Source organism: Amblyomma americanum, chromosome 4, assembly GCF_052857255.1.
Source record: "Amblyomma americanum isolate KBUSLIRL-KWMA chromosome 4, ASM5285725v1, whole genome shotgun sequence".
Taxonomy (NCBI): Eukaryota; Metazoa; Arthropoda; class Arachnida; order Ixodida; family Ixodidae; genus Amblyomma; species Amblyomma americanum.
This window is the reverse complement of record NC_135500.1, coordinates 149829206-149850764: the sequence shown is the minus strand read 5'-3', so window position 1 is coordinate 149850764 and position 21559 is coordinate 149829206. Positions and strand designations below refer to the sequence as shown.

At 47.7% G+C, this 21559-nt stretch overlaps 1 protein-coding gene across 3 annotated transcripts in view; it reads left to right on the top strand.

Moving 5' to 3' along the window:
- Positions 1-21559, top strand: part of LOC144128527 (protein lin-9 homolog) — a 68576-nt gene that overhangs the window by 26250 nt on the left and 20767 nt on the right. For all 3 annotated transcript variants that reach the window (XM_077661973.1, XM_077661972.1, XM_077661974.1), the window contains exons 8-9: positions 12117-12274; positions 15608-15741. In XM_077661973.1, coding sequence (XP_077518099.1) covers positions 12117-12274; positions 15608-15741 — 292 coding nt within the window. The remainder of the gene's footprint in view (positions 1-12116; positions 12275-15607; positions 15742-21559) is intronic.

Below are 21559 nucleotides of genomic sequence, written 5' to 3'. Positions count from 1 at the left end.
AGAAGTTGCTACAGCAAAACTTAGAAGAAAGTTGAGTAACGGTGCGCTGGTGTTCAGTGAATGCGTGGATGATGCGCTGCCCGAGTTTTTTGAGCAGGAAAGAACGGCAGGACATTTTAAGCCCATGTGCACTGCGCTTTTTTTTTTTTTTTTCTGGCGGGAAAATGTCACCGCCATCTTGAATTTCGGCACTGTTCCGGGATAGCGCCCCCCCCTACTTTGCCAGTAATTTCGACTTGCGGGGGTGGGAATGCTTGCTCGGAATTTTACGGTAATACATTTTCTGGTATACGCACCTTTCTTGTCATGGCAAGCAAGGTAGCTCAGCCCATTGGTTCTCAAACTCGTTTCCATGGAACGTTTCTTGGAATGCTTCCTTGGTTTCCCGAGGGCCTAAATTCACACATGCCTCAACCCCAACTTTTCCTTTACCCGCTATATTAATGCGGTAGTGTTAGAGTTTATGTCAGGAGCAAAATCTGCCGTCCAATGTCGCGAAATTCTTTGATTGGTCGAGAGAAGTCATGTGACCTTGTGACGTCATTACAACCTGTCGTCATAAGCCACCCTGATTGGTCGAGAGAGGCCACGTTACCTTGTCATCACAACCTACCCATCCGGTTGTGAGCTACCTAGTTTCTAAATAGCAATCTAAATACAGTCGAGCCCGCTTATAACAAACATGAGCGTCATGCGGCGTCCGTTCGTTATATCCCAAAGTTCGTAATAAGTGGACCACTGCTCTAAAGACGGTTGCTTGTCAAAACACAAAATTTTTCTTTGCTAAAAAGTCCATGATGGACGTCTGTTTCTGCAGCGCAGATCCGATGAGGGAGGTTTCCAGTTTATTTAAAGCAGAAGTGTGGTATCGCCGAGGCCCTTTGCATAGACAAGCTGTCTGAGGCTCTCTATGTATATCATTGCTGCAGGCGCGCTTATGGGTGCTAGCTTCGAAGTTTCATCCTCATCTGATTCTTCCGCGTCACTCTCGTCCCGCACTTCAGAAATGATGCCCTCGTCCGTGCAAGGTTCCGCGGTGTCGGCGTCGTCATCGACAGAAATAAAATCATTACAGCCAATGTCATGGCCCTCCATGTCGGAGTCGACGACACGCTGCCACATATCGTCGCCGGGCTGGTCGTCTTCCGAAGTATCACGCTTGGCATCAGACACTGTGTCGACGAAGCCGGCCTTGTGGAAGCAGTTCCGCTCGCCAGTGGCCGTCACCTCCACCCAGGCCGCTTTCATCATCTCTACCGCCGAACACAATGGAAATGGGCATGGTGTTCCCGTGCGCCATCCCGAATTACAACCAGGGCCCGAGATTCGAACGAAGCCATCGAAACGTCTGCACCGCAACAAAGAGTGACAAAAGCATGCGATGGGGTAGACGTGCAACGTGCAGAGGCGGCAATCAAGCCAATCAAGCTAAAGATACAGACGCGCAGCGCCAGCGGAGAGACCAATGAGGGGCGTCCGTGAGCATCAGTGCAAAGGCCTGCTTCACGGAGCATGGCCTCCACGATCGGCACCGGCGGCGGCGCGGTTTATTGCGGAGGCCATGCATGGAGTTGCAAGAGAGTAAGGAGAGGGGAGCAGAGTTGCGAGGAGGGGCGGTAGGGCGATGTTGGAAGGCGCGTCGGTGGGGAAGGGTAGCTTGCTCAAGAGCGGCGCGAAACGGGGCGGGCAGTTGGCCTACGGTGAGTCTCTGGAAAACATGCCGCACGCCGGGCGCACAAAGGGGTCGGAGGCAGGTTATCTTGCATCGTGGCGCCGGGTTTACGCCGTCTGTTCGCTGTAACCTATCAGCAGGGCTTAATGATGTTCGTTGTAAGTGCGATTTTGTGCCATTGGAACAATGTATATTTTGACGGTCGCGCAGGTCTCGTTCGTTATAAGCAAAAGTTCGTCCTAAGTGGGGCCGTTATATGTGGCTCGACTGTAGCATAGAGTTCACTTCAGGAGCAACCCAGGACCATCCAGCGTCATGCAGTTCGCTGATTGGTCGAGAGAGATATGACACCATGAGATCGCACGGACCCCGAAACGAGGTATGACTAAAAGGTCACTTGACCTCAAAGGAACCAATGACAGCCACTGTCCAGAGGAAGCAAATTAAAAATGGATCAAATTCAATAATTGAATGAAATCTAATGCTATTGCATTCCATTCTTAATGTGACTTAATGATCCCCTTAGTTTCTCTCTTAATTGATCATTCTATAATTGCTTGCACAGGTTGTTTCACTATGTAGCCAGTCGTTTCTATTTCAATCTGGGAATTTTTCTGAAGGGCCATGTTTCTGCATTTATGTCAGGCAGGAAGAATTTTTTTTAAGCCATTGAGGTTTGCCAAGACAAAACGTTGAAAACCCCTGGCTTAGCTCTGTCATTCTTGGGATGCGCAAAGTCTGTCTGCAGTTTGCCAAGTTTTTCTGCAATCGACACAAAAATCAGCGCCATTTTTGCAGTATTGAGCAGGAGCAGAGAATTGCTAAGTGCTCGGGGTTTGCATTATTTGGTTATTGGAGGACATATACTAATATTACAGTTAAACCCAGATGTGGTGAAATCGAGGAATATCGGCAATTTTTCATTACATGTAGTTTTTGCGTGAAGACCTGTAACGGTAATGCAAAAACTAAACTAAAATTGGAAATAAATGCTGGTGAATTTGCGTAGTAAACGTTTACAGTAAACCCCCGTTATTCGAAGTTGCAACAGCAGAGAAACATTCCAAGTTAAATGAAGTTTAAAGATAAGTGGAATACAAAACTTTTCATTATGCCGATCATGCACTGTAAACATTTGAAACATTATCTAGCTCCATTTAGCAACACAAGCTCTCTGCACAAGCTGAGCGATAATTACAGGAGCCCCATGCAGTGGCATGGCAGCTCAAGAAACACTGCTGACAAAGAATGTGCAGCTATTTGGAGGTGCTCACGTCTTCCTGCTTGCACCCCCTCATCATCGTTGCCCTGGGAAATGTGATTGCTGCTCATGTTCCAGGTGTACGTCAACAGTTGACTCGTCCCACAACTTCTTAGCCCCACACTCATTTTTCACTCCTTTTGAACACTTATTATACCACCACTAGCACTTGGTATCCTGCCACAAAAGTTGATACAAAAGCGAAAGCTGCAGAAAGCTGTGCTTACCACAGAGCGGCACTTTTGGCATTGGGGCATAGCGCATTGTCAACTGCATTTTCTCGCCGCGATCATACACTTTCCTCTCATGGCTGTTCATCTCAAAGCTCAAAAACTTCATGATATCTGGGGATTCGCTATGTGCAGGTTCATTACATCCAGGCTTGACTAACGCCATGAGTTGTGAGAAGGCATTGGTAAAGTTTTGAAAAAAAAAGGCCGCCACCGTCTGGAAGACATTGAAGTAACGAGCATTAGCTGTTTGGTTTACTAGACGAAGAAAGCAAAGAAGAACGCGCCCGTTGTCGAGTTACCCCCCCTCAAGATACGTCCCAAACGGAACTTGCTTTGTTCGGGAGGTCAAGGTGGGCCTAGAATTCGGCTTGCGGCGCGATATGGTAACGCTTCAATTAGTAATTGCGTGTATACAGTGCTTACCTATTATTTAATTGTGGTGTTATTTCTATACCACAACCAATAGGGTTTTATTTGCCTACCAAATTCGGTACACAACTATCCCCGGACGGGTGCCCCTTGTTGTCGGAGTATATATAGCGGATCGAATGTATACAGTCAAGCCTGGATATAACGAAATTGAAAAAAGTTCGCAATTTTTCGTTATATCCAGGTTTTCGTTGCATGCAGTTTTGTGTTAAGACTGGTAAGGATCATGCCTAAACGAAATAAAAATGCGACAGATATCAGTTCAAGTGAACTCGTCATTCAAAGAATTTATTTAATAGAGAAAAACTGCGTAATTTTCGCTTGCTGTTTTTGCCCGATCGAAGCCACTACTCAGCGCTCCAAGGAAACTAAGGCATCCAGGGCTGCTTCATCGTCCTGCGAGCCGACGAAACGGCGCAGTACGTCCACCGCGTCCATCAGTTCCCTCGCAGTGGGCACAGCACAAAACGTATCAGGCTCTGACGAATTGTCACCTTCAAGGCTATCTTCAACGGTTTCCACAAGTGCTGCATCAGTCATCTCTTCCGTAGCCACGGCGCCGTTGTCCACGAACAAAAAGTTGCACAGCTCGACACCGTCGGGCACCCCACCGTTCATGCGTAGTTCATCCCACGCTTCTGCGACCTCGGGTGGGCTTGAAGGTTCGTCTTCAGTGACTGTAGCTTGAATGGCCTTATTTACCTGAGCCTTGGCGAAGCAGTTGGCGATCACTTGTGATCCAACCTCTTGCCACGATGCAAAGCATTTCGATTGCTTGGTAGATATCCACTTTCATCGGCCGTTCAAGGCGGATTCCAGGAGCATCTTTTGTATCAATCGACGGCGATAACAGCATTTAAAGCTGTTAATAACTCATTTGTCTAAGGGTTGTACCAGAGAAGTGCAGTTAGGTGGCAAATACTGCAGCTCGACGTTCGAAAACTGTAGGCCTTCCACATGGTGCGCGGAGCAGTTGTCAAGCAGCAAACAAATGCTGCGACCTTGTCGCTTGACATCTTGGTTGAGCTCCTTCAGCCAGTCGGAAAAAATTGCCCGCGACATCCAAGCTTTGGAGTTTGCCACATATTTTACTGCCATCCGCCTTGTTCCTTTAAAACATTTGGGCCGGGCATTGCGGCCAATAACCAATGGGATTCGCTTGTCGCTGCCATCAGTGTTGGCGCAAAGCAAAGCCGTCACGCGGAGTTTACTTTGCTTTCCACCACGGCAGTCTTCTCCTTTTAGTGACAACGTGCGGCTCGGCAACATTTGATAAAACAGGGCCGTCTCATCAGCATTATAAATGTCGACAGCTTCATAGCGGCTAAAAATGCCGGGAAGCTTCTCGGCCACCCACGAGGCAGCAGCATCGCCGTCTGCGGAGGCAGACTCGCCAGATACCACTTTTCTGACGACACCGTGCCGGCTTTTAAATCCTTGTAGCCAGCCGTTACTCGCTTTGAAGTCGTCGTGGTCCAGGATGCAAGCAAAATCTATGGCTTTCTGCTGCAAAATCACACCACTTATAGGCATGTTTTGTGCTCGTCTGTCCAAAAACCATGCAAACACGGCGTTGTCCACATCAGCATACGTCGACGTCTTCAGTCTTTTCTTCTGGGCACTTGTGCCCGACTCCATCGCACTGCGGATGCTTTGTTCTGCCGCAAGAATGGTTGACAGGGAGCTGACTGGTATATTGAAGCGGGCAGCGAGATCCTTGTTTTTTTGCCGGCGGTAACCGCATTCAAAATTGAGAGCTTATCTTCAAGCGACAAAACTTTGCGCTTCCTCACAGTGGAACTCATCGTAACGTACCGACGCCGTAAACACACACCAGCACACGCACGTCAACACGCTGACGAAGAAGGCTTACCATAAATGCACTGCAACACCACGAAGAATTTGTCATAGTAGTGCCACCTAGTGTCAAGCTACAAAATGAAAGCTCCAAAGTTGCTACGCTTGCCACGGAGTGGCGGTAGCGGCGCTCAACATCATCATCATCACCGAGGTCTGCTTGTTTGCTGCGATTGCAAGCGTTCTGCTTGCGGTCTACTTTACCTTTTAATATAAAAACTTACTTAAACAATATTCATTAAAGTTGCGCACTGCTCGGTCAAATTTCGGGCAAAACATTACAAGATACAACTCGATGATCAGCGCCGCGAATTCGTTACATCAAGGTCAACTGCCGCCACGAGTTTGTTACATGGAGGTCGCCTATACATGGGCTTCAATGGGAGATGTGTTGGCGAATTGAAAAATTTCGTAAAATCCAGGAATTCGTTACATCGAGGTTCGTTACATAGAGGTTCAACTGTACACATGTAGCGGTCCCGCAACTGGGCAGTTTTCCCGCCATTGTAGGATATTTTTGGGGGGCGAGGGGGGAAAGGGATGGCAGGGCACAACCAATTCTAATGGCTGCCATCTTGGATTCAAGGAACCGAAACTATGCCGTCATTTCGTCCCCTGACGTCATTCTCACATAGTTCCACCCCTATCCACCATATTCACCGAGACATCATCATTGGCACGTGGCAGGAGGTTGTTTCTACAATGCTATTGTAGATGGCGCTACAAATCTCCATGTGACAGTGAAGGGAAAGTAGATTTTAAGCGGGTAGAAATAACCAAGCGAAGGTTATCTGATTGGTGGCGAAAATCAAGAGAACAGTAAAATTTCATAAGTCATGGCTAGGTGGCTTGAGCCACCGCCCGATTTAAAGGGTTCAGCCGTATCCATCCATCCATCGAAATATGCTGTTCTCTAGTTGCTGCCACAGATGGTGCTGTGATCTCAGGGTGGTAGCAGACCCCACGAAATCTCGAAACGTGATGAGTAAGAGCTAACACTCTTAAAATTTTTGCTTAATATGTGGCATGCAACGGGTTTTGATGCAGTGCAAAGCAGCATCTGCTCACTTGATTTTGATTTATTTATTGGAAAATTGTGCTGTTTCATACATAAGGCATGGCAAGGATGGGTACAGGTTTCAGTACTAACAAAACACAGGTACAAAATAACGAAGTCATAAAGAGTTGAACAAGGCATATGGTTAATTAGTTGCTCTACATGCCCTTCCATTGACTCTGAGCGTAGTGAACCATTCACTTTGTTCCAAGAAAAAAAGAATTTGGAACATGGCCTGAAAGGAACGATATTTAGTGGGTGTTTCCGATGAGTTGAGCGCATAAGGGAGACAATGCCGAATGGTGTGGGAGCGATCTAGTACAGCTTGATGATGCAGTCACATGCACGCATGTTTTGAAGTCTGTAATGATATTGTCACGTGTGAATGCGGGAGATCACTGATCGCAAGAGACAGTGGCGGGCTTTGACGAACGTCTTGACCACAGTTCCAGATTGCTGTCACTTCCGCTGACGGATCTTTGAGGGTCGCGAGCCAACACAAGGCATGATGGTCCATGACTAAAGTAAAACATTTTCCATAAAGGTAGGGTCGAAATTTCGACGTCGCCCACACTATCGCTAGACACTCCTTCTCAGTTGCTGAGTAGTTAGCTTCAACGTGAGACAAAAAGCGGCTGGCGTAAGCGATGACTCGTTCTCGACTGCTGTGGATTTGAATCAGAACGGCACCCAGGCCTATGTTGCTCGCGTCAGTATGAAGCTCCGTATACACGTTTTCGTCGAAGTGAGCCAGAACAGGAGGTGCTTGCAGGTGGCGTTGAAGAGTTTCAAATGCTTGTGCTTGAGGGGCGTGCCACGTGAAAGGCATGTCTGTCCTCGTCAAACGCGTCAGGGGCTTGGCGATTCGGGCGAAATCTTTCACAAAGCGACGGTAGTAAGCACATAATCCTAGAAAGTGGCAGATTGCCTTTTGGTCCTGCGGTGGAGGGAAATTGGCAATAGCTTTGGATTTGTCTGGGTCCGGCCGAACTCCCTCGTAACTGACGACGTGACCCAAGAACTTTAGCTCAGTGTAAGCAAAGTGACGTTTCTCATTTTTTAACGTTAGCCCAGAAGACTTTATGGCTTGCAGCACAACTTCAAGGCACCGAAGGCGCTCCTCGAATGTTGTGGCGAACTCAACGTCATCAAGATAGACGAGGCATGTCTGCCACTTCAGGTCTGCCAGAACTGTGTCCATCAGCCTTTGGAACGTTGCGGGTGCAGAGCACAAACCAAATGGCATTGCCCTAAAGTCATAGAGCCTGTCCGGAGTAATAAATGCGGTTTTTTTCTCGGTCCCGTTCATCTACTTCGATTTGCCAATATCCTGATTTGAGGTCCATGGATGAGAAATATTTTGCATAGCAGAGGCAATCGAGAGCATCGTCGATTCGAGGAAGGGGATAAACATCTGTTTTAGTTACTTTGTTTAGGCGACGGTAGTCAACGCAAAACCGCAGTGTACCATCTTTTTTTTCTTCACGAGGACGACAGGTGCTGCCTAGGGACTACGGGAGGGCTGAATGACATCTTCTCGAAGCATCTCCTTAATTTGACGCCTGATTGTGGCGCATTCAGTGGAAGACACGCATGGTAAGGTGACCGTCTGAGAGGGTGCGTGGCGTCATCGGTAATTATCTGATGCTTGGCCAAGTGTGTTCTTCCGACACGGGAAGAAGTCGAGAAGGTATCGCCGTAGCGCTGAAGGAGATTTTCTACTCGGCCTCGCTGCTGCGGCGAAAGCGCGGGGTGAATGTCATACTGGAAGTCGGGAACACCGGTGTTAACTTCTGTTGGTGACACCATGTCAAGGCTGGGCGCTCATCGAATGTCGACGATACCATGAATGGGGGCCAAAGTGGTCCCAAGGCTGAGATGTTGGTGCTCACCTCCAAAATTCGTAAGCAGTACTTCGGTTTCTCCTTTTTCAAGGCAAACAACCCCTTTGGCGACACCAAGACAGCTGTCGAAAAGCATAATTTGTTTGCTTTCGACGACACCTTCAAACTTCCGCAGCGTCTTCGCGCCGACAGATACCACAATGCTCGAATGGGGTGGAATGGTGACGTCATCAAGGATGTAAAGAGCCGCGGGATGTTCGGGAGCACTGTGGATTGCGTTCTCAGTGGAGAACGTCACTGACTTTGATTTAAAGTCAATGAACACGCCATTTTCTGTCAAAAAATTCATTCCGAGGATTACATCTCGGAAACACTGGTCGAGTACGGCGAAGGTGGCCAGGTACGTGTCCTCTTCGATGGTCACTCGTGACGTGCACTTGCCAGCTGGGGTGATCAAATGACCCCCGGCAGTACGAAGCTGTGGGCCCGTCCAAGGTGTGGTCACCTTTTTCAGAGTCGCGGCAAAAGGTCCACTGATTACCGAGTAGTCGGCACCGATGTCCACAAGTGCAGTGACGTCGGTACCGTCGATTGAAATGTTCAGATCAGCAGTTGCAGCTGTAGGTGTACAGGAATGTCGCATAGTCCGCTCACGGCTGCGGCGCGGCGCCAGGCGATTTCGTTGCGGCAGAGAATTGATGCGGCGAGGCGTTTTATCGGGATGGTGATCGTCGGTGCGTCGTAGAAGCTGTCGGTCATGTCTGTGCAGCGGTGGAGGATCTTGGACATGTCGCCGGTGAGCAACCTTCCCCCCAAAGGTTGCCGCTTCTAGTTTTCCCGATGGGGACTAGGAGACCATCCGCGCGGAATGTCGGCGGAAGAACGTCGCGGAGACGAGAAATGACATGGAGACGGCGACCGGGCATAGTAGTGTGGTGCTTCGGGTGCCGCGGCCAGATAATCGCTTATTTCTCGAGGCCATTGACCACGCTGCGGTCGGGCACACCGGCACCATATTCCTGCAGACCCATACGTTGGTAACGACAGTTGCGGTAGATGTGACCAGGCCCGCCGCAGTGGTAGCACAAAGGGCGATGATCGGCAGTACGCCAGACGTCGCTCTTCCAAGGGGGGACCTGAGAAGGGTGAGGTAGGAGTGGTTGGCGGCGAATGTGGACAGGTGTATCGGGGTGACTTGGAGGCGGCGGTGGACGGCGAATGGATGCGGCGTATGTCATAATCTGAAGTGTTGTGTTTGGTTGAAGAGGGTCTGGCGGCGTTGAGCGCCTGTTGGACCTCTTCACAAATAATGTCCGAAATGGAAGAAAACTGCGAGGCTGGAAAAAGCTTTTGAAGCTCTTCGTGTACGACGGTCCGGATGGTCTCCCGAAGGACGTCGTGGCTAGAAGCATCGACACCGCTGGTAGCCATCAGCGACGGCGGACACATGTACTGTCTGGATCGCATGTCGAGCATCTTCTCCATTGTAGTGGCTTCGGAAACAAATTCGGCGACTGTTCTGGGCGGGCTTCGAACTAACCCAGCGAAGATCTGCTCCTTGATGCCCTTCATAAGATAATGCAGCTTCTTCTGATCGGACATGATGGGATCAGCCCGGCGGAAGAGTTTCGCCATGCCCTCGGAATGAACGAGGGCGTTCTCGTTTGGTAGTTGGACGCGTGTCTGGAGGAGCAGCTCTGAACGTTCTTTCCGGAGGACGGTGGTAAAAGCCTGCAAAAACTGGGTCTTGAAGGAACCCCACGTTGTTATTGTGGCCTCTCGGTTCTCAAACCAAGTACGAGCTGCATTCTCCAGTGAAAAAAACACGTGCTGCAGCTTTGAGTCGTCAGCCCACCTTTTGTATTGGGCTGCGCGCTCGAACTTCTCGAGCCAATCCACTGGGTCCTCGCCTAGAAAACCTTGAAAGGTGGATGGCTCGCGTGGCACGACGGATGGCGAAGGGATGGCATCCGGTATGCTGACGGGGGTTTGTGTGGACACTGATGGTCGCTCTGAATCGGAGGTCAGTGTCCTCACGGTCGGACGAGACTGCAGAGGCCTGAACTCTGGTTGCAGTCCTTGCGGCCGCCAGGTACCTTGGTGGGTGGGCGTAACTTCTACTTTCAAGGATTCAGGCGGGGTGGAGTCCCGGCTTCCTGAAGGGGTCCTGGCCATGGGGTGCGCTACCCAGCAAACCTCCACCAAGATGTCGCGCGTTAATGCAGGAGATCACTGATCACAAGCGACAGCGGCTGGCTTCGACGAACGTCTTGACCACAGCTCCAGATCGCTGTCACTTCCACTTCGTCTTTTTGAGGCGGCGCGTGCTTCAGGTCAGCGCTAAGCGAACATGCGGAATGCACTGTGTCAATATGTCAATATAAAGTGTGAGCATGTGATAATGGTGAAAAGCTATGGTTGTAATGACTATAGATGAATTTACTTGGTTTGCTTGGTTTTTTTAATTAGTGAATTATAATTGTTCAGTATCAGATATGCAATGAGGGGACAAAGATTGAAGCATACTTGAGTATCAGCCCAACAACTGTTCTGTAAGCATTTACCTTACATTCCTTCAGGGCATTTTTTGAAGTGTCTAACCAAGTTTGTGAAGTGCTGTCATGAAAGTGAGATCGATGTGCACATGCCATGGTAAATTTTCTGTAAAGATGCATGCTGCAGTTTCATGTCAAATATGTGGGCTGAAGTCATTTTAGCATTCACATGACTAAACTTTTTTTTTTTTCTATGCTGTTTAACTCTTTCCCTACCATGAAGAAAATTACCATATTTTTTGTGCATGTGTTGTGTGTGTGCATGTGTGTGTGGTTTCTTTTTTTCTGCAAAGCTATTGCATTTGAAATTTTATGCAGTACACAAAAACAAAGCTAAATAAAAATGCATTTTAGGCATGTAGGCTTGAATAACGAATTCCGCATTGCAGCAGAAATTTTTATTTGCCAAAAACAAGATTTTATGAAAAAATTGAACAAAACTTGTAAAAATCTAAAAATGTAAAATGTTTGGTATTCTGTTGGTCACTGTCCGTGAAAAAATCTAAATTCTATGTTGCAAAACAAAACAATAACTGAAAACCCTATATTTGCGCACTGTAGCCTGGCCGCCTGTGTTCCAGGTTGTTTTCAGTCGTCACCGATGTCAGAACTGAATAAAGACGGGAAAGCAGCATCTTCTGGCTCGCTGCTGCTCGGTTCTTCGACAAAATCAATCGTAGACAAAGCAGAGTCCTGAGATTTGCAACGTTTTAAAGTGCGTCGTGCATGCAGAGGCTGCCATGCAACTTTGATGGTACCATGTCTTCGGAATGTTCAGTAAATGCCGCTTTGCGGAGGGACATCGAAAACGAAACTTCAATTGTCTAGCTACAAGCCAGATCACACAGCATGCTGTAAGCAACATGGAAGGTTCCAAAATCGAGCGGCGGGCAATGAGCGCAGTACCGCACCTTCGCAACAATTTTAAAAAATGCTGCCTCGCAAGAAAAAAAAGAGAACTGCACCGAATATGAAACTTCAGTTCTCCGACTACAAGCCAGACACACAGCGTACCCGTAAGCAACACGGAAGGCTCCGAAATTGGTATGGTCTAGTTTCTTGATAGTGTAATGTGCAATAGGCATCCCAAGCAATGCCTTGCCAAATGTACAGCTTCAATCTTTCCAAGCCATGGAGGAGACTTGTCTCTAGTGCTTGGGAGTGCCTCCCTCGTGTAAATTCAGTGACGCTCTTCTCTTTCTACACAGATGCTCACCAGCTTTCTTCGAAGAGGAGATCCGCGCCCTCCATGAGCGGCGGCACAACATCCGCCAGGTGCAGCAGCGGAGAACGGTGTCCATGGAGAACTATGCCAGCCTGCCCGATGACATTCCGCTGCCATTGGTCATTGGCACCAAAGTCACCGGTATGCAAGACTTGTTGCATTGCACACCCGCCTTGGTGGCTCAGTGGCTCTGGCATTCAGCTGCCAATACCAAGGTCGCGAGTTCAATCCCAGCTGTGGTGAACATATTTGTGATGAAATATAAAAATGCCCCTGTGCTGTGTGCAATTTCAGCGCACATTAAATAACCCCAGGTCGCCTGCATTAATCCTGAGCTTTAGACTACAGCATTCTTCATAGCCTCTGCGTCACTTCAGGACGTTAAGCCAACTGCACATGGTTTTGGCCTCACGAGTTGCTCTATATTCAAAGTTTCCCGATTAATCATTCAAGGTTCTTTGTATGCAATTATGCGCACTGCAAACTCTCACCTTTTTCTGGGAGTGTGCTGCATCCAGCAGCGATTTTTCTTTCACTCGAATTTAGCATCATTCTTGTCACAAATAAGTCTGTTTTTCATGCCACATATTGATATATAAATTGTTGGGTAGCATGTCGTCCACCATTTTAATGCAGCCAGATTTTGCCACAAGTGCTAACATCAGTTGTTTTCACTCGGTTTCAAGCGTAATGTGCATCTTCAGGACACAAACTGATTCCAAGATCTCTCAGGTGCTTACTTACTAAGCAATCTGCTTACTATTTCTAAGCAATCTGACACTAGGTACGGAATGTTGCACATCCTTGTAGAAACATACCCGCTGGTCTTTCACGCTGCAAAACTAACAAATTTTTTTGTTGGCGCCTAATTGTATTGTCACAAAGACGAAGCTGGCAATGTCGCGGGACGAAGCACTCGCGCTAGGCCAGTGGCCATTAAAATCATCTTTTTGCCATCGTTCATTGTACCTCATTTTTCGGTTGGCCTCCATGTAACATTTGGTGGAAGTGCGGGTATCATGGCCATCCTCGTCCCGGAGTTTCAGCATCCTGCATCTGCCGGGGTCATTGGCCCTGTTTACCTGCTCCCTATAATAAACTGCACATCTCCAACCAAAAAACTTTTTTTGGTGTAGATGTGCAGTCTAATATAAGTTTTCAAACCCAATCATACAGGCAAATCTGTCAAAATGTTTAGTTTTCAATGTACCTGCTCCGCACCACCCGGTTGTTCCTCACCCGTCAGACCAGAACCGACCTCACCGCTTACCCCAGCCCTGTCACCCACCCCAAACAGAAGACATGATGACACTGGCGCAATCAGAATCTGTGACCCCACCGACCTGAGACACTGCCTGCGTGAGAGGACACGACCCCCCTGCCCATGCCATTAGGTGCGTCCAAGGGCCTCGATTGTCTGCTCCCGGAGACCTGTGGTCCGGAAGCTTCAAGGACCAGGAATCATTCGCCCATTTCTTCACCACTTTGTCGTTACTGTTCTACATTCCTCTCAAGCCTGTCACCATTTCATGCATCTCTGGTCAGGACAATCGCTCGGTGGCCCCGGGTAGTCTCACGAAGACGAAGCTGGCTGTGGCGTGGGACGGCGCGCGCGCTTGCGCTAGGCCAGCAGCCAATAAAAACATCTCTTTGCCATCGTTCATCGCACCTCATTCTTCAGCTGGCCGTTGCGTAGCAATATTGTTTAGGCAGAAAAGTAATTGTTCTTGATCAAAATAAAAAATCACGCCTGAAAGGGTTAATGGTGGGAAATAATGGCTATAAGGCTGTGAGGTCGTAACCCTCAGGATATACAAACCTCATTGGTCCGTTTCTGGTAAATACGATTTTCCAGTTAGTATACTCAGAATCACTGGCAATAAAAATGTGCCTCAGAATACGCCTTTTTTTCTGCTTAATATGTTCCCGGATAACACGATTTCCCATCTACTTCGTTCAGTATTTTGCCAAATTCCAGTCGTATAATACATTTTAGTGAACAATTACACATGTGCAGACATACAAGGGGACCGAATGTGGGTGGAAGCGACATGAAAAGCTGAAATGCAGCAGCAATAGCTGCCCTTGTGGCTTCTCTGTAGTGCATAGGTGCGAATCCACGAAGCATTCAAACTAAAAAAAAAAAAAAACATACGAGCTGGCCGTTCTTAGGGAACACAGCATGAAAAGTAGAAATGCACCAGCTTCTTCATGGTGCTCGAGAGCAAGGGGCAAAGCATTGAGATTATCAGTGGTGCGGTTGTGAATGAGCGGGCCGGGTCTATAGAACCAGGCATCAAGAGCAATCAACAGGACTTGTCGGGCTAGTTGGTTGATCATAATGCAAAAAAGACGAACTGCGCAGCAAGAACACGAACGAAAGGGAGGCAGACACACACTAACGCAGTGTGTTAGTGTGTGTCTGCCTCCCTTTCGTCCGTGTTCTTGTTGCGCAGTTCGTCTTTTTTGTATCAAGAGCAAGAATGCTACAACAGTCGACTGCCGCGGCGACTTCCCCGCAGTGCATTAGTGCAAAGGGGTGAAGCATTCATAAACGACGATGAAGAGGTTTCTGCTATCTTAGCCGTTGCCGTTGATGGATCAAATGTGTCGCGAAGTTTATTTGGGCTACTTTGACGAATTACGTGCACTAGAGGAGTTGATGTGCCTGCAAGCTTTTCGAAAGAACATGTATTTTCGCGTGATGTACGCAAAATTTGTTTGGGCCACAGCACTGAGGGCAACTGCGTTTTCGAAATTCTAAAAACTGATATGGCGATTACTTACGGCGGGCTACACACCTCTCAATAAATGAGGAGACTAACTGTAATAATTAAAGAGTTCACTTGTCAGTATTAGTTAACCAGCCTTCTAGTGAGCACGTCTTAGCTGTATTCTGAAGTGTTAAACCACTGACTATTCTATGCCGAAAAAAGCGTCCTTCTAACTCAAAAAGCCCACTTTTAACAATTGTAGAACACTTTAGGTGAAACACCCGGTATGAAACTCGTATAAGAACTGCAGAATACTTCAGTATATGAATGTGGTAAATTCCCTTTGAGACAAACTTAGTTTAGAAATAACACCATGAGAACATTTGGTTTCTTTTCCACAAACATGTTAAAAAAAAGTTGCTACTAATACTCGATATTTGTGGCATCATGTGTTAAATCATGCAAACAAAAAATGAAAATAATTTATTCATACTGCAGGGCCTTTTTAAAGTTACAGACAGGCTTGTGTTTTAATGAATTCATGTACGCTTAGTATTCGTGATAATTGCTGTAAAGGTCCCATGTTTGCATGTTTAGTGATTAATCCACTGCTTTTAACTATAAGGTTGCCTGAACATCTGTTGTTAGGGCTTTGTCAATGCATTCCTGAGGTTTACTTAGTAAAAACAGGCTGGCAAAGTGGTTTGCCTCATTTGCAGTCACATTTTCATATTCATTTTTTTCCCCTTCTTTTCTTCAGCTCGTTTAAGGAAGCCGCAAGATGGTCTTTTTGAAGGGTCTATCGATGCTGTCGACACACAGACTGCAACGTATCGCACCAAGTTTGACCGATCAGGCCTTGGGACACACTCAGTTCCTGACTACGAAGTCCTGGTGTGTGCTTGCTTCACCCTTCTTTTCATGCTGGTGTTGGTAAACTGGTTTTCATAAAGTGAACTGTGCTGTAAACTATCTTTGTGGTGTCTATTTGAGCATACAGTCAAACTGGATGTAATGAGCCTCCATATAGCGAATTCCTCGATATAACAGGAAGCTTTTTAATTCCCCAATCCTAGGCATGTGCGAATAGTAGCTTTTTGGTTTGAAGTGAATTCGAAGCGAATAGTTTGAGTACTACTTCTAGCAATTAAGAGAGGCTGAATGACACAGTAGGCATTTTCAAAACCATTTAATCTCCTAATACACAAAGCCATTGCATATAGCACTGAGGCTTTATATAAAACCCAACTTTAAAATTTTATAGGAGCACCTCAAGTAAAGGAAAAATGATGCAGTGTTTGCCTGCTTGGTAATAAATAAGTTATAACACATAAAAATACCACCTGATTTGTAATTAATAACTAAAGATAAAATACAAAAAAGAGCATAATATGACGGTTTTAAATACAGCTAGTAGTTGAAATCGCAGAGGTAACTGCACGATACTGCAGCAATAACACTGAGAACAATAATAAAAAAAGACGTGCTGCACTTCGAGGCTGCAATCTAAATGTTCGCATGCAAGAACACGAGCTGTTCTACATGCTGAGTGAGAAGGTTCTCTCTCTGGCATTGCACAACCTTTCCTGCAGCTGAAAACATCTTTTCACTGGTGGTCTGTGTTGCTGGGATTGAGAGGCATCTGCGTGCAAGTGGTGCTATGGATAGGTAGAGGTGGCTGCCTTTGGTCCTCCAGCATGCCAAAGGGTCTTCGGACCGGGATAGAAGTGGGTTTTTCAAGTACTCAATGACTTCATTCTTCGCTGTATTACCTGGTTGGTGGCTCTCATCAAAACTAAATTTGTTGAAGGCACACCACACGGAGTCACCCGAACTGGTAGGCCTTGGAGATCCACAGTCTCCGCATGGTGCTTTAGCATGCCGATCCGCTAGCACTGTCTCTTCTGCTACCTTCACAAGATCAAGTGCCCATTTCTTTTCAGGTTCAGCAGTATAGCATGCATCCTTGTACCTAGGGTGAGCCAGTGCTGGAAGCTGAGACATCTTAATGTCGGAAAATCTGGACCTGATGCTTTTTAATAGGCTGGACGCGATTGATTCTGCGTCATAATCATCAAAATGCTACGCAAGAACGATCCTTGTGCATTCAAGCAGTGGGATGACTTGTGAAAAGGTTGGGTAGCTGTCCCCCGGAGAGTTCAGTCGTGGTGTGGTTGCAGGACCTTTTCTGCTGCCGCTCGTAGCTTGCACTCCTGTCTTGAGAGATTTTCGACCGTGTCACATTTTGAGAGTTCCTCAGTAATAGGAGTATGAAGTGTTATGATTCGGGCCATCATGGCATGCTCGCTGTTGCAACGTTTCGGTACGTCCTGCACTACTTCAAGACAGTCCAAAAGCATGCTTTTCTGAATTTGAAGATGCCGTGCCTGAGCCTTAGCTCTTCATTATACCTACCTACTGTTGCCCTCACTTTTGCACAAAGCTGTGCAAGCCCCACAACATCTTTTTTGACATCACTGATACACAACTGAAGCATGTGACCGAAGTACTGCACACCCTGCCACGACGTTCGTGCAACCGCCAAAACAAGGTTTCTCCCGTTGTCAGTGACGACAAAGGTCGGCACCGTTCCTTCAGTTGGAAGCTCCCACTCCTCTATTACGGCTCCGATGAACTCCGCCAGGTTCTCGGCAGTGTGAGTGTTCGCCAATTCTGCGCAGGCCAATACGTGCACATGCTGCACGAATGCCTTATCCATCACATGGCAAGTGAAACTTGCATAGCTAGCATTCGCTCGCGATGTCCAGCCATTCATTGTGATTGAGACAGACTCCACTCCGCTTGCGAAGACCTCTGTAAGCTTCTACCTCTTCTTTTTTGGATGCATAGAGGTTAGGAATAATGACCCTCGAAAAAGTTGTTCGTAACGGCCACCGCTTAATCGGGCATCGCGAGCTTCGTCATGTCAAGAAAGCCAGGCTCCTCAACAATACTGTAAGGGTGGCATACCACATGCAATAAATTGGCCGTCATCTTCATCATTTGTTGCGTTTTCAGTGTCGTCACCTTCAGCTTTGGCGCGAAGCTTTCAGCTACTTACGGTTGCTGAACATTCGGTTGGCTCACCTTTTTTAAGGCAGCTGCACTTTTGCGTGCTTGACGGTTATCCCGGTAGGGCTTAAAATAGTCAAGGTGCCTTTTCAAGTGCGTTTGCAATGTTGCCATCGTCGCCGTTGGCATCTTCAAAACGGCCTTGCATTTCAAACAGCGAGCCTCATTGGGGGAGGGGGCCATTTTCATGAAGTACTAGGTCCATATCAGCTCACTTGTCGTAGATGCACTGGCTATGGCGCAAAGGGTCGAACCAGTGGTCAAACCCAAGCATCAACACTGAGCGACTGAGCTAGACGAGCTACAGATGCTAGAGACTCATGTTCGATGCACGTGATTCGGTGCACCGACTCGCCACTTCAGGCAGTTTAGGATGCTTCGCATTTGTCGGTTGTGTTGATGTCACCTCATTGGGACTGCTGCGTCGAAAGAAAGGAGGCTGGGACGGAACGATGGAACATACAAGAAAGTCTTGGGTTGACCGTACGATGTCTAGATTGACGTACTTCCGAACCCTCCGAACAGCACTCGAACCGCCAGCTATTGGAGTCATGTGATCGAAGTAATGGCGACGCTGACACCACTGAAGATGATGCAATGCGATGAGCATCACGACACTTCATTGCCATTGTTACCACTTCACGCACTTTTGCGTGCGTTCCCAGACACCCTTAGAGCGTGTGGGGGTAGCAGTCTCGGTCACAGAGGAGATGCCCTCAACTCAGCGTGGCAAGCTCAGCCGGAGACCAGCTACCAAGTGACAAGGGGGTTGGTCGTTTGGTGCACAGCTTTCGCCGGTCGCAAGCCAGAGAATAGGTCGGAGCCAAAGGTTCACAAAACAAAACAGTTTATACAGCTAAGAGACGATACAGAGATTTCACAATCACTCTTACGAGCACATACAAAGTGATTTTCAAATACAATGCAACTCGTGCAAAGTAACAATGGAGAGAGATACAATTCAACAAAATCTTTGCACCTAAAGTGCACTAACACAGAGAAAGATAAATAAACAAAACACAATTTGTTCACTGGGCACTGCGACAGTCCGACGACCTGAGGACCACGACGGGGCCGATCCGCAGGCTGGCGCACGTTGCCTCACTGGTCCTTGGCTGGTCGAGTGGTGTTCTCCCGGGAGTCGAGCGGGCGTGCTTCTCGGAAGCTTGAACGGCGGCTCGGGCTAACAGACGGCGGTTGCAGCCCCTCATTTATAGGCGCGGACCGCGTCTGTTTGTTCTTCGCGCCAAGGCAGGCGCGCACATACACGCAGCTTTAACCACACAAACTCCTCCTCCTTCTTGCGCCGGGCGCGCGACCCCATTGGTCGAGCGCGGAAACCACCTTCTTTAGATTCGCAGCCTCCTCGATTCCATGGTTTAACAGCAGTAATTCTCCATGGGTGCACAGCAAGCTGAGCCGATTTAGTGTTATGCATGTGAAAGGCGCCCTCGTTGCTTTACGTATACATGTCGACGACTTCGAGCTCCCATGCTGCCGCTCAATTAGTCGACCACGGTAATATGCCGAGAGCTGTCGCTCGCTTTCGGTAGTTGTGACCCGTCACGTGACGGGGTGAAGTTTCCTTTTGCAGTGAGGCCTCCAAAGTGTGCGAACGGTGTGGTGATGGCCGATGGTTGACCCTACCACATAATCTCCTGCGCGGCTTTCTTGAAAAGGAACGGAAGCGTGAAACCCTTGGACAGTAAATGTAGCCACAACTACCGTATTTTGCGGGGAATCGAAGACTTCCAGAACAAAGGATTGACGTGAACGTAGGATAACGTTTGACCTCGCCATTTTCTCTGTTTGTAGCTGGGTTTGCACCTCAACCTGGCTGTGGCTTGTGAGTTGATAGACCACCAGGCTTTGAAAGCACAATAAAAAAAGTAGGGGTGTGCGAATATTGAAATTTTCTAACACGAATCGAATACGAATATGAAGAAAAAATGGCTTCAAATATCGACTATCTGTTCAGTACAAAAAAAATTCAGAAAATGATAAACAAGCAAATGTTGTTGCCCTTATTTTTTTTTTTTCAAAATAGTGTATGGTCTTTGCAACTAAAGTAAACAAAACTAGACTGCCTCAGTACCAGGTAAAAAAAAGTGAACAGAAATGCATACTACTTGATTAGACAGCATAACAGTATCCAAACCATAATGAGGTCATGCAAAACAAAATCTATAAAATGACAAGACTGGCAACACAAAATACCATGATGACTACTAAAACCTCATTCATTCAGTCGGAGTTCAAAGGACCGGAAGAAATGCCCGGCTCTTCCAAAGGCCTCGGTTTATAAAATTAACCCCCCCCCCCCCCAGAAAAAAAAAACGCCGAAAATGCGAAGATGCAGTAAGGCGGTTCCATCGCGCTAACACCTGTAAGCCCGTGACACGAGCCGCCCGTTTTGGAGTGCTGGAAGAACAACACAATTGCAAGCAAGGGTCCGGGGAACACACACACTGGCGTCGGAACGGCAAGACGGTTTTCTAAAATGGAAAAAAATCGCCCGCGACGCGCCAGTCGGCGTCCGAAAGCCGCGCGGAGCTGGGATTGGACTATCGGCGAATGCGCGGACCGACATTTGCAGTTGCCGCGGAGCAGCGGCGAAGTTTAGAAACCGAATCTACGCGGCCAGGCTATTTTTTTGAGCTAGCGACAGGGGCCTTCTGATCGTTGTCACGCCTGTCATTACGCCCACTAAAGAGGTGCGCAGGTTACAATGCACCATGCAATAGGCGAGATTTTTACAGGATCGGTTGCCCTATTGTGACAACTCGACGCGCCTCTTCAGGAGGCTCCCGCGAAATTCATGCAATAGGCGAGATTTTTACAGGATCGGTTGCCCTATTGTGACAACTCGACGCGCCTCTTCAGGAGGCTCCCGCGAAATTCCGCAAGTGGGCTTTCCCGCATAGCGTATTTTACAAAACGGGATGGCGGAGGTCACGCTCGGGGAGTTATGAAGGCCACAGAACGCATTCTTCTGCTTTGGGCATTAAATAGGTAACGTATTACGGTACGGTTAAAATGCGCAATTTCATGTTTCGATTGTTTGGTGCGTTCCGTCGGCCATCTTGTTCGCAGCGCGTGTGATATGTGGGAAAGCCCACTTGCGGAATTTCGCACGAGGTCAAGCCTAGCGGGTCGGAATGCGATCGGTCCGCGTGATAAATGACGGAGAAGGAAGGGAATGGGACCTCCGTATTGTTTTCCTGGAATTTTTAACTCAACCAGCGACTAATTTGCCCAGACATTGTGGTTTTGCCACGGTCAAATTTATGAAAGTCTGCGCAGTATACGATCGCTGGCGAGTACTCGGGAATTTTCGAATATTCGGAAATTCTCGAATATCAGTTTCTCTAATACGAATCGAATATCAAACATATTCGATTCATATTCGATTCGTATTTGAAATTTCGAATATTCGTACTTCCCTAAAAAAAACCATGTATAGACCTCCTTCACCCCGCGACGTCACGAAGATGCGGTGGCGCTGATGTCAGCAGCGACTTTCGCATGGTAGATAAAACAGCTACTGCCAGCCGGTGCCTACCGCAGCTGCTGCAGCTACCGGCGGCTGCATCATGCCTGCGCACTGCAGAAGCAGCATGTATTGATCAGCTGCGTCACT